General features: G+C 40.2%; 1 protein-coding gene across 1 annotated transcript; it reads left to right on the top strand.

Moving 5' to 3' along the window:
- The first annotated feature begins 8,836 nt into the window (after positions 1–8,836).
- LOC116042049 (deoxyhypusine synthase-like) lies at positions 8,837–16,873 on the top strand. The gene is made up of 9 exons (XM_031288176.2): positions 8,837–9,048; positions 9,350–9,505; positions 9,714–9,835; positions 10,446–10,542; positions 12,400–12,486; positions 12,576–12,681; positions 12,760–12,863; positions 14,286–14,411; positions 16,563–16,873. The coding sequence occupies exons 1-9, from the start codon at positions 8,860–8,862 to the stop codon at positions 16,656–16,658; spliced, it is 1,083 nt and encodes a 360-aa protein (XP_031144036.2). The 5' UTR covers positions 8,837–8,859; the 3' UTR covers positions 16,659–16,873.
- The last annotated feature ends 2,228 nt before the right edge of the window (positions 16,874–19,101 follow it).

Below are 19,101 nucleotides of genomic sequence, written 5' to 3'. Positions count from 1 at the left end.
TCTTAAGTTGAGCATGCGGTTGAAAGTCATCTGGCAGTCGACTATCAATTGGGGTTCTGTTGTAAGGGCAGTACTTCAGAGCTGGCAGTTGTTGGTGGTCTGGATAAGGTCTGGGGATCCTTGTAATTGGTGGTCCACAGAGGGGATTTGAGGAGCAAAAGTCACAGACAGCCCCTGACCCTGAGGATTTGGGAAAAACAAATGTCAGCATAACATTCCCTTTATAAAACTGATATCCTACAGAGTGTATTCCATATGATTTATAAACCAATTCATTTTTCCCCCAAGATTGTAAATTGTGTCTTGAGGAAGAGATAGCAAACACAGGGATGGGAAGATACTGCAGCTGCAGCACATGGATGTGGGTCAGATTTAACCCCCCAAAACTCACCTTTGCAACTTCCCTTGATGAACTCCATGTACAGTTCACCAATCTCAAAATGTCTGTCAATGAAGTTTTCTATCTTCTGAAAGTAATTATGGCCTGGAACAGCTGATCTCTGGGTCTTGCAACTCGTCATGTACCGCTGTAGATACTCACGGTTGTAGAAGAACTGTAGTTCTGAAAAAGATGTACACACATATTGGTCTTTTACTTCTCACAGTCAATACATCTGGGGCAGGGGACAGCAATCCCCTGTTCAAGAATGAATAGCAGATTGTTGCAGAGTGCCCCAGACTTTTACTTTGGTAGTCAGTGAGCTGAAAAGCCCAGGTTTTATTACTTTATTGCTCCATGGTGAGCACCAAACTCATCTGTGAATCAAGGCTGAAGCGCGATGGACTCTACCTCCAGGGTTTATTTTCCTTTTGGAAATTAAAAAAAAATAAAAAATTAATGAACCCTGTACCTGGTTTTTCCACAGTAAACGCTCTGGTAAATCCTGCTGGTGGTGACTGGTCAATTCTGAGTCTGACTTCTTCTGCCACAGCTCAAGCATTGTTTTCCATCATCCTTTGTGCATGATCCTCAAGGAATGATCTGGTCATTGTGGATATGTCAGTTTCTGTCAAACCATGGGTCTCAGAAAAGATCTGCCACTGGATTGTACCTCCATCACATATCGCTTCACCTGAAACAAACAATTAAAAAGATAATTAGCCAAAGTTCACTGACAAATGTACTTTTAAATGGACCCTTTCACCAACTACCCTCTTCTGCCCACCACACCTCTTTTCCTCCACAAACAATGAATTACCCCTTTGTCTCAGGGAGCATGAAATGTTAAAAGGAAAATTGGGCAGGGCCGGCTGAGCATAAACGGGGCCTGTTGCTTGAAAGGTCCATCAGGATGAAATGAGTTTTGTAGGATATGGCTATAGCACATTTACCCAGGCAAGCATTCAGCCTTTCAGCTTCATTTTGCCCAGAATCCTCCCGAGCTCTGTGAATTCGACACAATAGGTCTGTTGAATGAATCCGGATTTTTTCTGCTGCTCTGAAACGTACCTGAAAGACATTTCCATTGTCAAACTGTCAACATTTGTATTGAGGTCATTATCACAGACAGAGAAAACATTAAATCAATCTTTCTGTAGTCTTTTGACTGTGAAAAACATACCTCAAAACTTGAAACACCAACTCCAGGTCCAGCATCTGTCAGCTCAATGATCTGGGGACAAACCATGGGCATTGGGGTGATATCCAGATGTTTCAGCAAATCTTGGCAGGACTTCATTAATGGCACGTACCAGTCCCACGCACTCTTTTTTGAACTGGAAGCCAGCGTCGCTAAAGCATTCTCAACTGCAGTCACTACACCAGATACCTGACTAATGACCTCACTCCCTAATGCAATGTAAGCAGCAGACAGACAGTCTTTGACTTGAAACCAGTCCTGTGTGCCTTGTTCCAGTTGCTGTTTGAATGACTTCAATTGCAGGTTGGTGTATGAGCGGAAAGGGCAGTCTGGTCCCTCTGTAACATACTTTACATCAGCTTCCATTGCGGTGTCAAGGAAGTACTTTGTGGCGTCTCTGGTCCGACAGAAGAGCTTTCTCACATCCTTATGGACAACTGTCCCAGGAACCTCAAAATCAGAGGGTGTGATGTACATGGAAGGCTCTGGGAAGTCATGAACTGGTAGCCTTTTTGCAACCTGATCATCTGTGGGTTGGAGAACCGACTGTCTCCTTGACCCATGAAATCCCTCTGAAAACATGAATAGTTGTGTTATTCACTCACACGGGGGGGGGGTCCATATTTACAGTGGTGCAGATTAATAATACTGTTTCAACATAGCAACAAACCTGAGGTTCCAGGGCGAAGGTAAGCCTCGTCGTCCATGCTGATGACCACAGCAAACTTTCTCCTTTCCCCAGCCTCAACTCCAAACAGATGCTCTTTGGCAAGAGAAACGTGTTTCCTCTGATGGTGAGTGCATTCGTTATCCCTTTCCTGAGTCCTAAACCCTTCTGAAGAAAACATTAAAACAAAAAATATACTATCATATTTAGCTGTAAAGAATTAAACATTATAGTTTAATGAAAAATAGTGGCATACACCAACAATTTAAATGAATACACACTTAGTACTCAAACCACACATGCACGCGTCAATCATGCACACAAGCACTAACCCACATAAACACACTGACCCATATTAACGTTACACCAGAAACCTCAACAAAACACATGCATAGTAGCTCAAAACCAAACTGTACCGTTTCAGTATTGACGTCCTCAATGTCTTGCTCAGGTTTTTCGTCCTCGTCTTTCACAAGCTGCAGGAAAATGTTCTCCATTGACGCCGACCCGTCGTCCAATAAAGTCCAATGCTTGCCTGTTCGTCTATATATTAAAACTGGTATCCCATATTCGGGATTCAGTATGCAGTCCCGGAACCATTCTTTTTCGATTGTTTGTCTCTCGAAAAATTACGCAAACAGTTCGAAGGCAAAATCCATATCCAAGACACCACATGGCTTGTCTTCATAGGGTACCAGCAACTCCTCCAACACTCTCTGGACTCCTCGTAATTTTGGATCGTCAATTTTATTTAAAAAATCTATTTTCTTTAATGTTTCCTCACCCGACAGCATCTGGAGTGAGACTCTTAAGTTTTGTGCTTCCAGCTAGTAGTCCGAATTTTCGTCCTCAGCTCGTTGTGATCCATTTTGTGAATCCGTGCACATTCACAAGAGCTAAATAGCTCGTTGTTCCTACCTGTGATTGTGAGGGTAGGGTCAGGTGTGGTGCATCATGGGGGTGGGGGATGGGGCGATTTTTGTTGGGTCAGACCCATCTGTTAGCGATGGGGGGGCCGGGACTGAGAGAGCTACATGGAGCTACATGGAAAAGTATGCACCAAACAAGCCACTTTTAAATTTTTCTGTTATCATGAATACAAAAGTTGGGTGACCCTCCCCCCTTTAGAAAAAAAAGTTGGATGACCCTCCCCTCATCAAAGAATAAAAAGACATGACCCGCCCCTATTTTCCTCCGGTGGTCCATTCCATAAATACCGAACGGTCCCTTAGCAGAGTTAACTTTCTGCATCTGTTTCCTTTCCCTGCTGTCTGCTTCTTTCATCCATATATTGAAGCATTCCTTATTCCTCTCAATTTGGTTCAAAACCTCTGTTTTAATTGTTTTCTTCCCCCTCAGCTTTTTCTCTTCCTCCTCCAAATCCTGTTTTAACATCCTTAATTTCCCTGTACTTAAGGAACCATTTTCTGGAAAACCAAAACTTTTTGACCAATTTGGTAAATATTTTATGCAGTCCGGTCCATATTTCCCAATCATCTCCCCCACCACAGGCCCCGCAGGCTCACGTGACTTGAAACTCTCGTTACCCATGGTTACAAAAGTTGAAGTAGTCTACTTTCTTTCTTCGATATAGCCGTCGCTATAAAGCTCAGTTTAATCATGGCAAACCTTGTAAAATCCGGAACAGTACCCAGACTGTCTCTGTCCAGTTCCCAGACTGGTGTTGTATAGATTTTTCTTATAATCTATTATCACACCCGTTTCGGAGAAATAACTCTCAGAAATATGTCCGTTTTCTGCAAAAGCATGCCACCAGAATAATCATAAACCTAATTATTTAATTGTTTAACCAGAAAACCCCAAAAAGTATCAAATTACTCAATTCCCAATGTCAGTATTTGTCTCAATTATCTCAACAATAATGAAAATGATTTTTGCAATTTTTCATTACTTAATTTGTTTAAAAGGTTATTCAAAATAATGAATTCACAGTCCAATTAAATTCATTTAATTTTGACTACCCGTGCTGCTTGAAATTGCTTCCCGTTTGTTTTGATCAGAGTGAAAAACAGCCAAGAGTCCTCCCCTCTTTCTCTCTGAAATGCCTTTATGTTGAGGTTAGAGGCAGGTGGTCGATGACCTTCTGGTTCGCAGGACTTCAGAGCCCACGGAGGTCCTTCCTGTTGTCCAAGTGATCCTGTTTGTGACGCCAAACTGTGGTGGAAAGTTTTCTTGTTGCAGCCGGGTGTATTTCAAAAAGGACAAAGTGAAACAAATAAAGACCATTTGTGAACGAAACCAAAGATTGGTCTTTGAGTATTTATTTATATTTGCAAATATAGGAACACAGTTTCACAAGTACAACAGCACAGTGGGAAAGTGTCTTCAAGTGAACTATAGTTCATCACAACATATATGATAAGGCAGTCAGAGACACCCCTCCTCCTAATATTTTTAGCAAGAACAAAGAGTTAACCAAAACACCATAAACAGTTCGAAATCTCTTTACAACCTTAACTTTGCTCCTGTTTAAGACAAAGTCACAACACCTGTTAATCTCAGCTGCCAGGGACAGAAAGAATGTGTCTAAGACACACAGTTTACGATTGCTTATGGCTGACTTTAACCCTTATCTGCTAAAACTAAAAACAGAAGGCTAAAAGGAGGCCCCATAAGAAAATGGCTCAGAGTGGTTCCAAGGTGTACGATTTCAGCTGTTCCACATAGGAATTTTCTAAGTTTAACACAAAATGTAAAAGAATATAAAAAGATAAGCTTTAAATGTAATTTTTCCATTACACTAGCAAACAATGAACTGTTTAATTAAAGAACAGCTACAGGCTAACTAACTGTCTTAGATAGCTAGCCAACAATGAACTGTTTAATTAAAGACCAGCTACAGGCTAACTAACTGTTGTCTTAGATAGCTAGCAAACAATGAACTGTTTAATTAAAGAACAGCTACAGGCTAACTAACTGTCTTAGATAGCTAGCAAACAATGAACTGTTTAATTAAAGAACAGCTACAGGCTAACTAACTGTCTTAGATAGCTAGCAAACAATGAACTGTTTAATTAAAGAACAGCTACAGGCTAACTAACTGTCTTAGATAGCTAGCAAACAATGAACTGTTTAATTAAAGAACAGCTACAGGCTAACTAACTGTTGTCTTAAATAGCTAGCAAACAATGAACTGTTTAATTAAAGAACAGCTACAGGCTTAGACGCGTAACTATCGGTAAGCAGGGTAAGCGGTGCTTACGGGCCCGGACCAATCAGGGGCCCACGTGATTGGAAGATATTGATTGACAGCCGGGGCTTCCTATTGCATTTGGCTACTGACCAAGCGGGAGTGAGAACGGGTCAAATTAATTTCCTTGTTTCAGAAACCGTTCTCTTCACGTGTGTGACTCGAACATCTCACATTTACCAACAAGACGTACAACGAAAGACCGTGCAAAACATTTCAGACCGTCCTGCCAACCTGTATACATTTTAACATTAATGTACGATGGAACGATTTTTCACTCTCAAGTCACTGAAGGCTGCTGCTGTTTACATCCTGTCTGATCTCTGCAGCGGGCGGGGCTGCTGAGTTCCCCCCGCAACTGACACACACACACACACACACACACACACACACACACACACACACACACACACAAAATCACACACGGTGGATGCAGGAAAAACCGGAGATGAGACGTACAGGATGACCTCAATTGAGGACAGCTACACTCGTTATTGTAAGTGCAATGATAAGTTAAAGTCCAATAAGTACTTTATTAAACCGTATGAATGTGTGTCCCAGCCCAGGATAGGAAATGAACTAACAATGTAAAGATCAACAATCCACTGACAGTGACACATATGTTAAAATTTGATTCATTCAATAAATTATTACTTTTTGTCTTAAATCCACCAGCCATTTTCATATTATACCAACATTTGCAGCACCCTGAGCCTTTTTGGTAAGGTTCCTAGGAAATCTCAGCCCAGAGTAATAATTAATTAATAGTAATAATTATTATTCTCCCCAGAACAAGTTTCCTTTTTTTGTTTTTAAAGAACTATACACAAAACTTTTTTTGCAACTTTCACTGTCTTCTTGCAACTTCATTGCAACAAACATACAAAAGACATCGCAACTTTTATCGCAAAATCAGGCATTTTGGGCCGCAACAATCTAAAAAAACTGCCACGAAATCCTGGAGGGACTGCCCTTGTGTGTTTTTTCATGTGCATGTTATGGTGTGCATTCACCATTGTTTTTTTGTTGTTGTGGTGCGTGTAGGCTACTCCTGATTTTGTGAGTCATCTCATCTCTTATATGCTGTGTCTCTATGATCCTATCCTGTCCTTTTGATGGTAGCCTACTCGTTTTTGTTGTTGTTGTGGTGTGCGTAGGCTACTCCTGATTTTGTCAGTCATCTCATCTCTTATATGCTGTGTCTCTATGATCCTATCCTGTCCTATTGATGGTAGCCTACTCCTGGACATTGTGCCGTCATCACGTGCTGTAGTAGGGGGGATAATCCTGCTTAGGGGCCCGGTGTTGGCTCGTTACACCACTGTACAGGCTAACTGTTGTCTTAGATAGCTAGCAAACACTTCACTGTTTTGTTAAGGAATACCTGCAGGCTAATTTACTAGTTTTTCAGCTAGCTAGCAAACAATTTAATGTTTTACAGGCTAAAGCTGTAATCTTAAAACATTAACACTGTAATATCAAAGATGATCTTTAAATGGTATTCACTCCCATCACCCATTAAGGAAATGTAGCCCTCAAGGCAAGCAGGCAAACTTGCTAGGGAAGCCAGCATTACACTACATAAACATGACAACACCTACATGAGTATAGAACAGTCCAGCCATAACCAAGTACATTATGATTACAAACCATTAACATTGAGCAACAAAATGGGATATAAAGAGACAACAGATACCATTATAACAGATACAAGCCATCAGGGTTTTTTCACCCCACCTGTGCAATACCATAACTAATAATGTTCACAATGGCTGCATTTCATCCATGCACCTGTGCCCAGAGGGCTATTGCACAAAACCAGGATAAGGGATTAAGCTGGGATATTCCAGTTATCCTGGGTGAATTAAGCCTTCACTTGGTTGCACAAAAGCAGAGGCACCTAACTTAACATGGAGATTTATTCTGTATAGCTAGCCTACTCCTGACCAGGCTAACAGCCAGGATTTATTAATCCTGGCGCCTTTTCTGGTCACTCAGTAGTGGGTTTACCTTATTATCTGCCTGCATTAAAATACAGGTACATGTTGCTGTTCAGTAAAGCACCATTATTATTAGTTGTGACCATTATTTTTTATAATTATTCATGTGACAGTTATTGTTACTGTTATATTGCTGTATGAAAACTGCTTGTTTTTGACTTTATTGATCTCACACTGAGGAAATTCCCTTATCACCACTGTCAAATGCAACAAACAAGAAAAATACACATTAAATATAAAAAGAATAGAAAAATAAGAATAAGAGTAATAATGGTAATGTGTTCACTATAAACACTTATTTTATATACAGATGGGTAAAATATATATTTAGATATACAGATGAATATGATACAGATGAATAGGAAAGGGTATATTGCACAGGTCACAGTAGGAGGTGACAAAGTGATAAATAAACAGAGGTGTTACCAATTTGTAGACTTAGCCTATAGCAGCTATGGAGTGCCTATAGCTGCTCAGCAGGATCAGCAGGTCTATATATACTTTGGTGAAAAGTGCATTAACTGAGTAACATCCAAAGGACAGGCCAACATCCGTAAGAGACCATCCATCAGCAAACTGAACAGGTAACGTTACAACCTGCATGATTTGTATGTGATAGTGTAGTAAGTAGTGCTTATTACCATGTGGATTATTCTATTTTAAATGTATTTATATATAGCCTACTTTTATTTGGCATATTTTCTATTTATTTTGTACTATATTGAGTTATTGTGGTAAAGGATCTTCATGACTGCGATATTTGATGTTACAATCAGATTTTTTTGAGGAAAAAGTCAAGTCAAAGTAGTGTAAATTAAAAATAAAAGTGAGGTCATTTTCACTTTCTGGAGTCTATGTTGATTGCCTGGCAACAACTGAGAACCAAGAAGTAGTCCTGCACATACCCATGAGTTAAATGGAGAATTGCTGTTTTTACACTTTTTGTATGGATTAATCAAACAAAATGTAACATGTGAATTAAGTTGCTTAAGACATGCTGGTATGCAGATTTTGTAACCTTAGTTTGGCCAAACCAGGCTGTTTACCAGTTTCCAATGGCTTTGCTGAGTTAAAGAGGCAGCTAACTGTAGTTGAAATAGGACTGGTCTGGCACGCAGGGCCGTAGCACAAAGTTCTGGTCCCTGTACATACAGTAAGCCTTCTCTAGTACAGTATCTTTGTGGGCCCTCCCATCTGGCTAAGCCTATGTATGAAAATTCTGATTCTCTAAATTGCATATGTCTCTTTGCCTCATTCATGTGCTGTGCTGTACTGTAGGCTGCTTAATTTTCCTTAATGGAAAATAGCTAATTTGTGTTCAAGTAGCCTACTGTAGATATTTTATACACACACTTCCAGGACTAATTAACGACAATGTATCTCTTTGTTCTTTCAGAAAATATGGCACACCATAACCACCCAATAGTTGTGGATCTCAGGAAATCTGCCCCAATGCCAGAGGATACACCAAAGGTCCAGGGCTACGACTTCAACCAGGGAGTGGACTACCGCACCCTGCTGAAGGCTTACCTTACCACAGGCTATCAGGCCACTAAAGTTGGATTGGCTATCCAGAAGATCAACGCAATGGTGAGATACTGTAGGTGGTACAAAGGGACAACTTCGGTGAATGCCCATGTTCCTTTCGTCTTAGTTAACATTTATTTTTTAGCTTTAATGCTACAAGAAGCATTGGATCTAAAGACATTGCCCTTCTTTATACCATTGTCTGGGTGAATACTTAATTCTGATTTACTGCTCATCATATCAACTATATATCTGTATATCTGTGTCTCTGTGTTCCAAACAGCAGCCACGCCAGCCATTTGGCCACGCTGGTCTTTGTGTTGCAAGTATTTTTAATCCATTGTCTTTTCAATCCCCTGCACAGATCGAGAGGCGTCAGCAACCGATGGAGGGAGGTGTTGATGAAGACCCATCAACCTGCCCCTGCCTGATGAGCTGCACCATCTTCCTCAGTTACACCTCAAACCTCATCAGCAGCGGACTCAGGGAGACTATCCGCTACCTTGCAGAACACAAAATGGTACAACCCTCCTCAACTACGAAGCATTAGTACCAGGTTTTCATAGTTTTCTAGATATTAAAATAAATCTCTTTGATATAGCCTATATATACAGTATTTGTACTATTTTATACACTACATGATTAATTCATTAGTTAAGAAGATTAATCAATAATGAAACTAATCGTTAGCTGCAGCCCCTGATACATATTGTATTCTTTCTCTGTAGGTGGATGTCTTAGTGACCACAGCTGGAGGTATAGAGGAGGATCTGATGAAGTGTTTCAGCCCGACTTACATTGGAGGCTTTACTATGTCTGGCAAGGATCTGTACGAAAAAGGCCATAACAGGTCAGAGAACATGTCAGATTAACAGGATATGACACCTTGGAAATGTGGCTGTAAACAGAATAGAGAATGATTTTAAGAAAGAAGTGAACTAGCTAAAATTCCTTTAACAGCCTTAGAACTGGAAAACCACATATTAAAGGCACGGTTGGTGAAAAGCTTTGAAAGTAGCATCTCCTTGGGAGTGGTAGTAGACTTGCAGTACGTAACGATGATGATGGGCAATGAGCTCAGGCTTGTACACGGGAGGGGTAGATTACTCTGGGCGAGCAAGGACACATGTCATTGGTTCTTTCCAAGTGGACTGCACAGGATTCCAGCAGCTACAGATGACAGATCTTGTTTGCTCCTTTTTTAGAGCCCCAAGTTATTTATTTATGCGGGGGTGTAAAGACCATTCCAAATAATATATATATAAAAAAGTGTATATTGGAAAAAGTTACCAACCCTGCCTTTAATTAAAAAGTGGATGGACAGAAACATTATCAGACAGACTTTTTTGATAATTGATAATGGCCAAATAGTAATTCCAGTTTCTCAATTACAAGGATCTGCTGGACTCGTAGCATAATTTAGAGGAACATTCAATTCAGTGTCTGTCATTTGGCTGTAGGGCTGGAAACACTCTGATCCCCCAAGAAAACTATGTTAAGTTTCACAAATGGATGCCTCCGATCTTGAAGCAGATGCTGCTGGAGCAGAACACTCAGGTGTGTAGAGTCTATATTTAACATTTTTTTTAACTTTTTTTCCTAAAATGTTCTGTGCAGGGAGAATTGCTGTAAGTTAGGGTTGGGCGATAAGACCATATATATATATATATAATTTCGATTAATTAATCTGATAAAAAATAACGCGTTAAAAAAAATAACGCAGATTAATCCATTCCATATTGAGGTTTGACCCGGAGCCGTTCTATCCACCATTGGACTGTAAAATGAAGGAGGGAGACCAGAATGTTCTGCCTGGATCATTGACTGGAACGTTTACTTGTAAAAATCTTCTTCCTGAATAGGGTTGGCTACCAAAATCTGGTGCCACTGATATGTCTGCTCTTCTCTCTGATGCTCTGAAGACGATACAGGCAACACAAACACCGCTGCACGTGACGCTAGTTAACACTATACTCGACAGCAGCTAACGTTAGCCTACCGCTAGCTAGTTAACACTATACTCGACAGCAGCTAACGTTAGCCTACCGCTAGCTAGTTAACACTATACTCAACAGCAGCTAATGTTAGCCTACCGCTAGCTAGTTAACACTATACTCAACAGCAGCTAATGTTAGCCTACTGCTAGCTAGTTAACATTATACTCGACAGCAGTTAACGTTATCCTACCACTAGCTAGTAGCTGGATTAAACACGGTTAAAATGCTGACAGCTAACGCTAAACGGTGTAAAGTGTGACTGTGTTTTACTGTAGATGATTCAACACCGGTATGTAACAATCTGCAGCTGCCGAGGCGAGCTGCCATCGGAGAAACAACACAGACGGTGCGTTCAATGAAATCGGTAAACTACAGCCTTGTGGTGCATTTGAAGTTATTGTAAATGTCCTTTTCCCATCTGGTGGTTGTTTTTGTCGTTCAACAGCAATTTACTAGTGAAATAAGTTATTGTTATACATTATTATTAAATCATTTAATTTTGACCATATAGCCTTAGCAATAAACAAGCCGTTCTTTAATGTCACCGACTGTTGTTTAGTACCCTTTTTTTTTTCTTTTCTTTTTTTACTTTCTTAAAAAGTATCGGTTCAGGCACCGTTAATTATGTATGCGATCAATTTTGATTAATTAATCACAGAGTATGTAATTAATTAGATTACATTTTTTAATCGAATGACAGCCCTAATATATATATATATATATATATATAGTTCTCATTCCGAACTCGTAAAATAAGGATGTTTGGACAGTGGCTGTCAGCGTCTGATGTGACGAAAAAGGCGTCTTTCAGCGTATTTGTGTAACGCACTGGGGAGAGCAGCAGTTAGATAGGATTTAGCAAGTAGTATGTAAGGGCGAATTTCCATGTATGGAGGTTGGTTGGGGTGGTGGATGGGTCAAACAAACACAGGACTTTCACCCAGGAGAGCGGGGTTCGCATCCCGCTTGTCACGCTTGCTATAGTCGCTTTTTATTTTCCTCCCGCGTGTCACGGAACCGTAAGCCCACCCACAACCTTTTCCTTAACAGGGACGGCAATAGTCCTGACCAAGACGTTTACTTATAGCGCTAAAGGGACGGCAGTAGTCCCGACCAAGCGCGTTTACTTATAGCGCTAAAGGAGACTTTTAGCGTCAATAAAAACGACAAAGGCACCTGACCAAGCGTCCATATTTTACGAGATGAGTGTGAGAACTTGTTGGGTTATTTTATATGGACTTTTTGAAATTACCAGAAAACAGCTTTGTTCAAGCTCCAAACACAATCAATTAGCATGAAAACATGTCCCAGAGAACGACAGAGTGGGTACACATCCGTTATTGACCCCTAGGTTTGTTTTACGCCGGAACTGTCCTTTAAGCTTACTGATTTTTTTTTTTACGTCAACTTCTGTTAGGGCGTTTGCTGGACTCCATCTAAGATGATCCATCGGCTGGGCAAGGAGATCAACAACCCTGAATCTGTTTACTACTGGGCCTACAAGGTGAGGCCTGGTATGCTAGTGATCTGGGAACAACTGCAGCTGTTGAGTGATTATGCTGTTACTGAGCAGTGATCTGATGTCTGTTTCAGAATAACATCCCAGTGTTCTGCCCTGCCCTGACAGACGGCGCTATAGGAGACGAACTCTTTGTCTTCTCATCTGAAAACCCGGGCTTAAAACTGGACATAGTTGAAGGTAAGAGAGTCTTCATCTCTGCTTACTTAATTTGTCTCTGTGGTTTAAGTTGGTCTTACACAATGCATTTGATTCCAGATATTTCAAAGTTGAACAGCCTCGCAATTGCTGCCAACAGCACAGGGATGATCATCCTGGGAGGAGGTGTAGCCAAACACCAAGTATGCAATGCCAATTTCTGGGTAAGTATTCTGCATTTTTGAATTTGATGTTGTCCCGAGCCAAAGATATGTTTTGTACTTGTGGATACTTTCTTTCAAAAGGGTGTGAGGAAATGCAGTTAATTTAAAGTCTTTCAGACAGAGGTAGGGTAGCATTTTGACATTAAGTATTTTGGCAGCCCATCCAGATCAACATATTGTCATACAACTGTTGTTTTTGGGGGTTGGTGGAGAGGTAGGGTAAGATTTTGACATTAACTATTTTGGCAGCCCATCCAGATCAACATATTGTCATACAACGGTTTGTATGATATCTTACGAAAAGTTATGCACACTTTTTCGGGCGTTATCCATTCCTATAAATGTCCAGCAACATGAGCGATCAGTGCTACTGCGCAATCACCTGCAGAACCTGTTTAGGCAACAAACTACCTTTTTAGGTTAAGGAAAAGTGCATCAGTTAAGTGGGTAAGTTACCCAACTAAAGTTAGTTAAAATAGGTCAACGGACAGGGGTATCCTTTGTAAAAGTCCTGTGTTTGTTTGACCCATCCATAGAGAGATTCTTGAATGGTAGCTACGGAAAAGCGGGCTACGGCTGTTTACAACGTGTAGCCCGTAATTCTAAGCCAAAAAAGTGTGACTGTCAGTTGGGTACAGAGCTCTGCGTGAGCATGGTCTTCTATGACTGTCAATATAGCCAGCATCTAACGTTAGCTACTCCGCTGTGCTGTGCTCTGAAGTAATGTCTGGCTATGTGAGACAAGCGTCTAGCAACATTGTTGTGGATGCTCCGCCCTCTAGTGATGGCCAAATGAAGCTTTGTGAACCATTTTCTCTTTTATCTGAGTCCACTAGATGGGGCTACTATTACACTGAATTGCCATTCCTTTAACCTTTTTGTTTGAACAGAGAGCGCCATCTAGTGAGCTCAGAAAATGAAAAAAATGGTTCACGAAGCTTCATTTGACCATCACTAGCGGTCTCAGCCTGGCAACCTCCGTGAACTTTGAGTCTGGGGAGGAGGGGGCGTGGGAGATGACTCTCTCCAGTATTTTGAATTTGTACTGCAGTACATATTTTAAACACTAGCTCTCAGTATTACATATTGCACCTTTAAGCTCTCGCACTCAACTTTCAACTTACCAAAACATGTTTATTACAAACTGCATCTCAAACTAATCTTCAGGTTCCCAGCTTCCAGATGCCCCTAGACAAGTAATGATAGTATTACTGTAGGTTTCCCCAGGGTTGTGGTTAGGTCATGACAGTATTTCAAAATGCTGTGAGGAAATGCAGTTGAAAGTGCACTGTAAGCCAATCGGTCTGCCTTCCACAGTACCGCCACATTGTGAAATGTGAAAGGAATATGAAATTGTTATCTTGTATTTGCATTGGTGCATTAGTAGCAGACTTAATGATACAATGCTTTGTCTCTTTCCAGAGGAATGGAGCTGACTACGCAGTGTATGTGAACACGGCTCAGGAGTTTGATGGTTCTGACTCAGGGGGCAGTCCTGATGAGGCCGTGTCCTGGGGCAAGATCAAAGTAGATGCTAAACCTGTGAAGGTATTTGATATTAAGTATTACATACTAATGTCAAAGTTATGTTCCAATTATTAATGTTAGAGAAACAGATATACACTGTTCTGGATTTGTTAAAGTGCCCATATTATGAAAAAATCACTTTTTCTGGGATTTGGGGTGTTCTTTTGTGTCTCTGGTGCTTCCACACACATACAAACTTTGAAAAAAATCCACCCATGCTGTTTAGAGTGAGATACAGTTTCTGAATGTGTCCTGCCTTCAGTCTCTGGGTGAGCTGTTCAAAATCTGCACGGTCACAAGCCGAAACGAGCAGGCTAACCGCAACCATTAGCTCGTAGCGTTAGCATGCTAACGCTAATGCTAACGCTAGCATGCTACCTCGTTCTCAATAGCAAAGCACTGCTACAACACACACAAGTTCACCATAATCTACAAAAGAACTACTTCCATGTGCGCCCTCATTTAGAAGTCTCCCAGCTATTCCTGCCTTGTAACTGACCGAAGTTGTAGAAACAGCCTTTCTTTTACTGTCTATGGAGCTAGCTAGCTGACATGAGCTACATCTGAGCTACTGCGCATGTGCAAGTGCAATCAAAGATAGTACAGAAGAAGAAGAAGAAAAGAGGTCTCACTCTGTAGCTAAAACAGAGACCAGGTGAAAAGAGGATCTGCAGCAGTGAGAGAGAGCACTGCAGTACAACAAAAATATGGTGTTTTTTGAAAATTAAACCATGTAAACCTATTCTGGTACAACCTTAAAATACAATATGAACCTGAAAATGAGCATAATATGGCTGCTTTAAATAATCGTTGGCCCAATAGATCCTTTATCCTGGCTCAATACAAATCAGTCCCTCCAGGAATCGCAATGTCGCGATCGCAACAATTCACGCGAATTCAACCAATCCCCGTGAATTCGGTGCGATGCGCAATTTTGACCAACATCGCAACTTTACCTCAAATTTGACCAATAACTGGAGTTTCCCGCAACTTCAACCAATCACAGCAGTCCCCCGATATGAAGATGAGACGTGTGTGACTCGAACATCTCACATTTACCAACAAAACGTACAGCTACAGGCTTAGACGCGTAACTATCGGTAAGCAGGGTAAGCGGTGCTTACGGGCCCGGACCAATCAGGGGCCCACGTGATTGGAAGATATTGATTGACAGCCGGGGCTTCCTATCGCATTTGGCTACTGACCAAGCGGGAGTGAGAACGGGTCAAATTAATTTCCTTGTTTCAGAGACCGTTCTCTTCACGTGTGTGACTCGAACATCTCACATTTACCAACAAGACGTACAACGAAAGACTATGCAAAACATTTCAGACCGTCCTGCCAACCTGTATACATTTTAACATTAATGTACGCTGTAACGATTTTTCACTCTAAAGTCGCTGAAAGCTGCTGCTGTTTCCATCCTGTCGGCTCTCTGCAGCGGGCGGGGCTGCTGCTCAGCATGCAGGCAGGCACAAACGGAAACGAGACGAACAGGATGACCTAAATTGAGGAGTGCAATGACAAGTTAAAGTCCAATAACAACTTTATCAAACCGTATGAATGTGTCCCAGCCCAGGCCAGGGTAGGAAATTATCTAACAATGTAAATATCAACAAGCCACTTTGTTTAAATTTGATTTATTCAATAAATTATAATTTTTTCTGTCTTAAATCCACCAGCCATTTTCATATTATACCAACATTTGCAGCATCCTGAGCCTTTTTGGTAAGGTTACTAGGAAAACTCAGCCCAAAGTAGTTATATTCTTCTCGAAATACGAAATAAGTTTTCCTTTTTATTTTTTAAGAATTACACCAAAAACAATTCACTACTTTTTTTTTGTTGCAATTTTCACTCTCTCGTAACTTCATTGCAACAAAAATGCAAAAGACATCGCAACTTTTATCGCAATTGTTTACAAAAGCTCCCACAAAATCAGACATTTTGGGCTGCAACAATCTCAAAAAAAGGCCGCGAAATCCTGGAGGAGCTGACAAATGCAATAGTGTATTATATGTCATTTTTAAATAATTACGATCTCTGTGTAGAGCAAAAGCAAAAATTATGTCTTCCAAAGCTAATTTATTCTGTCATCACAATTTAAAAAAACATGGCTCATCTTGAAACTTTGATGTTTTAATACACAGCTTCTCATTTCTGTCTTTCCAGGTGTGTGCAGATGCTTCCATCATTTTCCCCCTATTGGTGGCAGAGACCTTTGCAGTCCATGCTAATAAGATGACAGCTGGCAAGGAAAACAAATAAACAAATTGTCGGTCGGAATACAAAGCTTCAGATGGAATCAGTCATATTTCACATTGTAAACCTTGAAAATTCATGACAATAAATGAAAATTCGAAATTCTGCTTTGTTTCCACCAGCAAGGCAAATGATAATTCCAGTAATACCGAGGGTCAAGGGATATAGGGTACTGTAAAACCTTTTATGACAAATTTGTGATTCTGGGCTGTATAAATAAAATGGACTTGCTTTAACTTGACTCACACTCCCTAATTTTGTACCAAAACTTTTTTTCCCAATTTATTTATTAAAATAAGTTCCCATTGCAAGTTGAAGTCACAATTGAATCGAAGCAAAGAATAAACAGTAAGTAGGCTAGGTAGGCCTAAAGATTATTAAGGAATAAAAAGAAACTATATAGTTAATATTAGTGCTACTGTGGAAAATTCCCTGTTGGACTGATGAGCCGAAGTCACTCCTTGGACTCACGCATTTGTGCACATGCGCAACTTCGCGATTTCCTTTTGTAGTTCGCTGCGGACATGCGTACAGCTGCTCCTAAAGTTGCACGTTACTTGTATAAAGCTTCTGTTGTGTTGCCGTGTGCGTTATTGAGAATCAGAATCAGAATCAGTACGTAAGTGCACAATTTTATGTCCATGCTGGTGTTGCATGTATCTTTGTTTGTGTAGTTAACATGATAGTATTTCTCTTTATTATAGTTCAGGATAGTATGCTCATGTCTACTGTAATGCTAGGAACTTACTGCAAAATATATCATTCAGAAACAATAGTTAATACTTTGATTCATGGATGCATGTTCGTACAGTGTTGTACATTCGTTAATTACAATCCTGCTGAGGATTAGTTCAGCTGTTGCACTCGCGATGGTGTTGCTGGTTTAATTGTTGAAGCGCATTTCACCGTGCCATTCGCGCCACTGGTCTATCACGTGACTGTTGTACCTGTATGTTGCTGTTATGTTCATTTGTGGACTTAGAGCATGGCCATCTAGTGGCCAATAGATGTAACTGCACAATAACCTGTATTCTTTACTACATTGGATTGTGTTAATTTCCATTAATATCCAGTATTGTTTGATTGTTTGCATAGCAACTATTTATTGCATAGTAATTATGTATATTGCCTATAATTACATATATTGCAGAGTTATTGTTGCTTATTTCTCTTTAATCTATATATGTGCATTCATTATGTACAGGTTATATTTACATATTCTGTATTTCCTTATTTTACAGAAAACCACACCCACACACAAACACATACTATAGCAAGCAACAAGCACTGTATTCATCTGCTGGAATTGGATGTCAATAAATCTGTTGAATTAAAACCGAAGGTTGCAGCGACTCTCTTATGTACTCCCGGTACATAGCCAGCTTGGGTAGCGCCAGAGAATAACGTACACGGACTTCACAGCTACCTTAAATCTGCTGTTGCACATGTCCTGCAACACGGCCTATAGTACATATAGAGTCTCCATGATAGGAGGAGTGTGTGTTTGTGTGGCAGAACTTGTTGCTATGGTGATTTGTGCAGTGAAGGAGTAGAGGAGGGAGGGGTAGACAGTATCTCTGACAGGTCAAACATGTCCATTATTTTACCTCTAAAGTTCCTTCTCTCATTTAAAAACCAGTGAGTCCAAAAGCCAAAATATTAAAATCACCAGAGTCTGACGAACGCATTGATGTGTTTTTTATGTTGGTGGTGTTAAATATATTAGACACAGAGCAGGTTATAAAAAGGGAAGTTTCTGCTTCCTACCAGATACTTCTTTTCGTTTTTTCTATTGGTGCCTATCGGCAGTTGGTATACACAGAGCCAAAAGTTTAAAGGTCAAATATATAATACTGACAGCTAGCGTTTAAAATAGTTACAGCAGTCCAGTTTTTTTTTTTGATCACAGAATTCATTTAACTCGTACTTTGGGCATGAAACAAATTGCACCCACAACCAGTACTACTTTCAATTTGAGATTATGCTAAATAATCTTTTACCAGAAGTCTAGCATGGCTAAACTAAATTATTCAGTATGGTAATCAAATTTAGATTTAGGTTCAAACCCAATGTACTCAAACTGCAACTTAAATATCAAAAACCCAAAAAAGAAAATAAAAAAATATAAAACCAAATTATCTAAAACTGAGATCTCACAGTTCTGTCTCTAGTAGAGTCTCAACAACAAAAAAAAACAGTCTGCACAAAACGTGCAGAATAATCACTCAGTTGTCCATAGCAACAGTTCACTTGTGTTTCTCCTCAGGATACAAAATATTCTTACATACTACACATTTTAACCACATTTCACTTAAACATTTTAGCTTAAACTCAATGTTATTTGTCCATCTTAATTGACTAGCTTACAGAAAACAGTGGTCACAACAAAAGGACGGAAAATACGCATCTGCATATGATCAGCATATGATGCTGTGAAAATTGGACAATA

Source organism: Sander lucioperca, chromosome 20 (assembly GCF_008315115.2).
Source record: "Sander lucioperca isolate FBNREF2018 chromosome 20, SLUC_FBN_1.2, whole genome shotgun sequence".
Taxonomy (NCBI): Eukaryota; Metazoa; Chordata; class Actinopteri; order Perciformes; family Percidae; genus Sander; species Sander lucioperca.
This window is presented reverse-complemented; position numbering and strand designations above follow the sequence as displayed.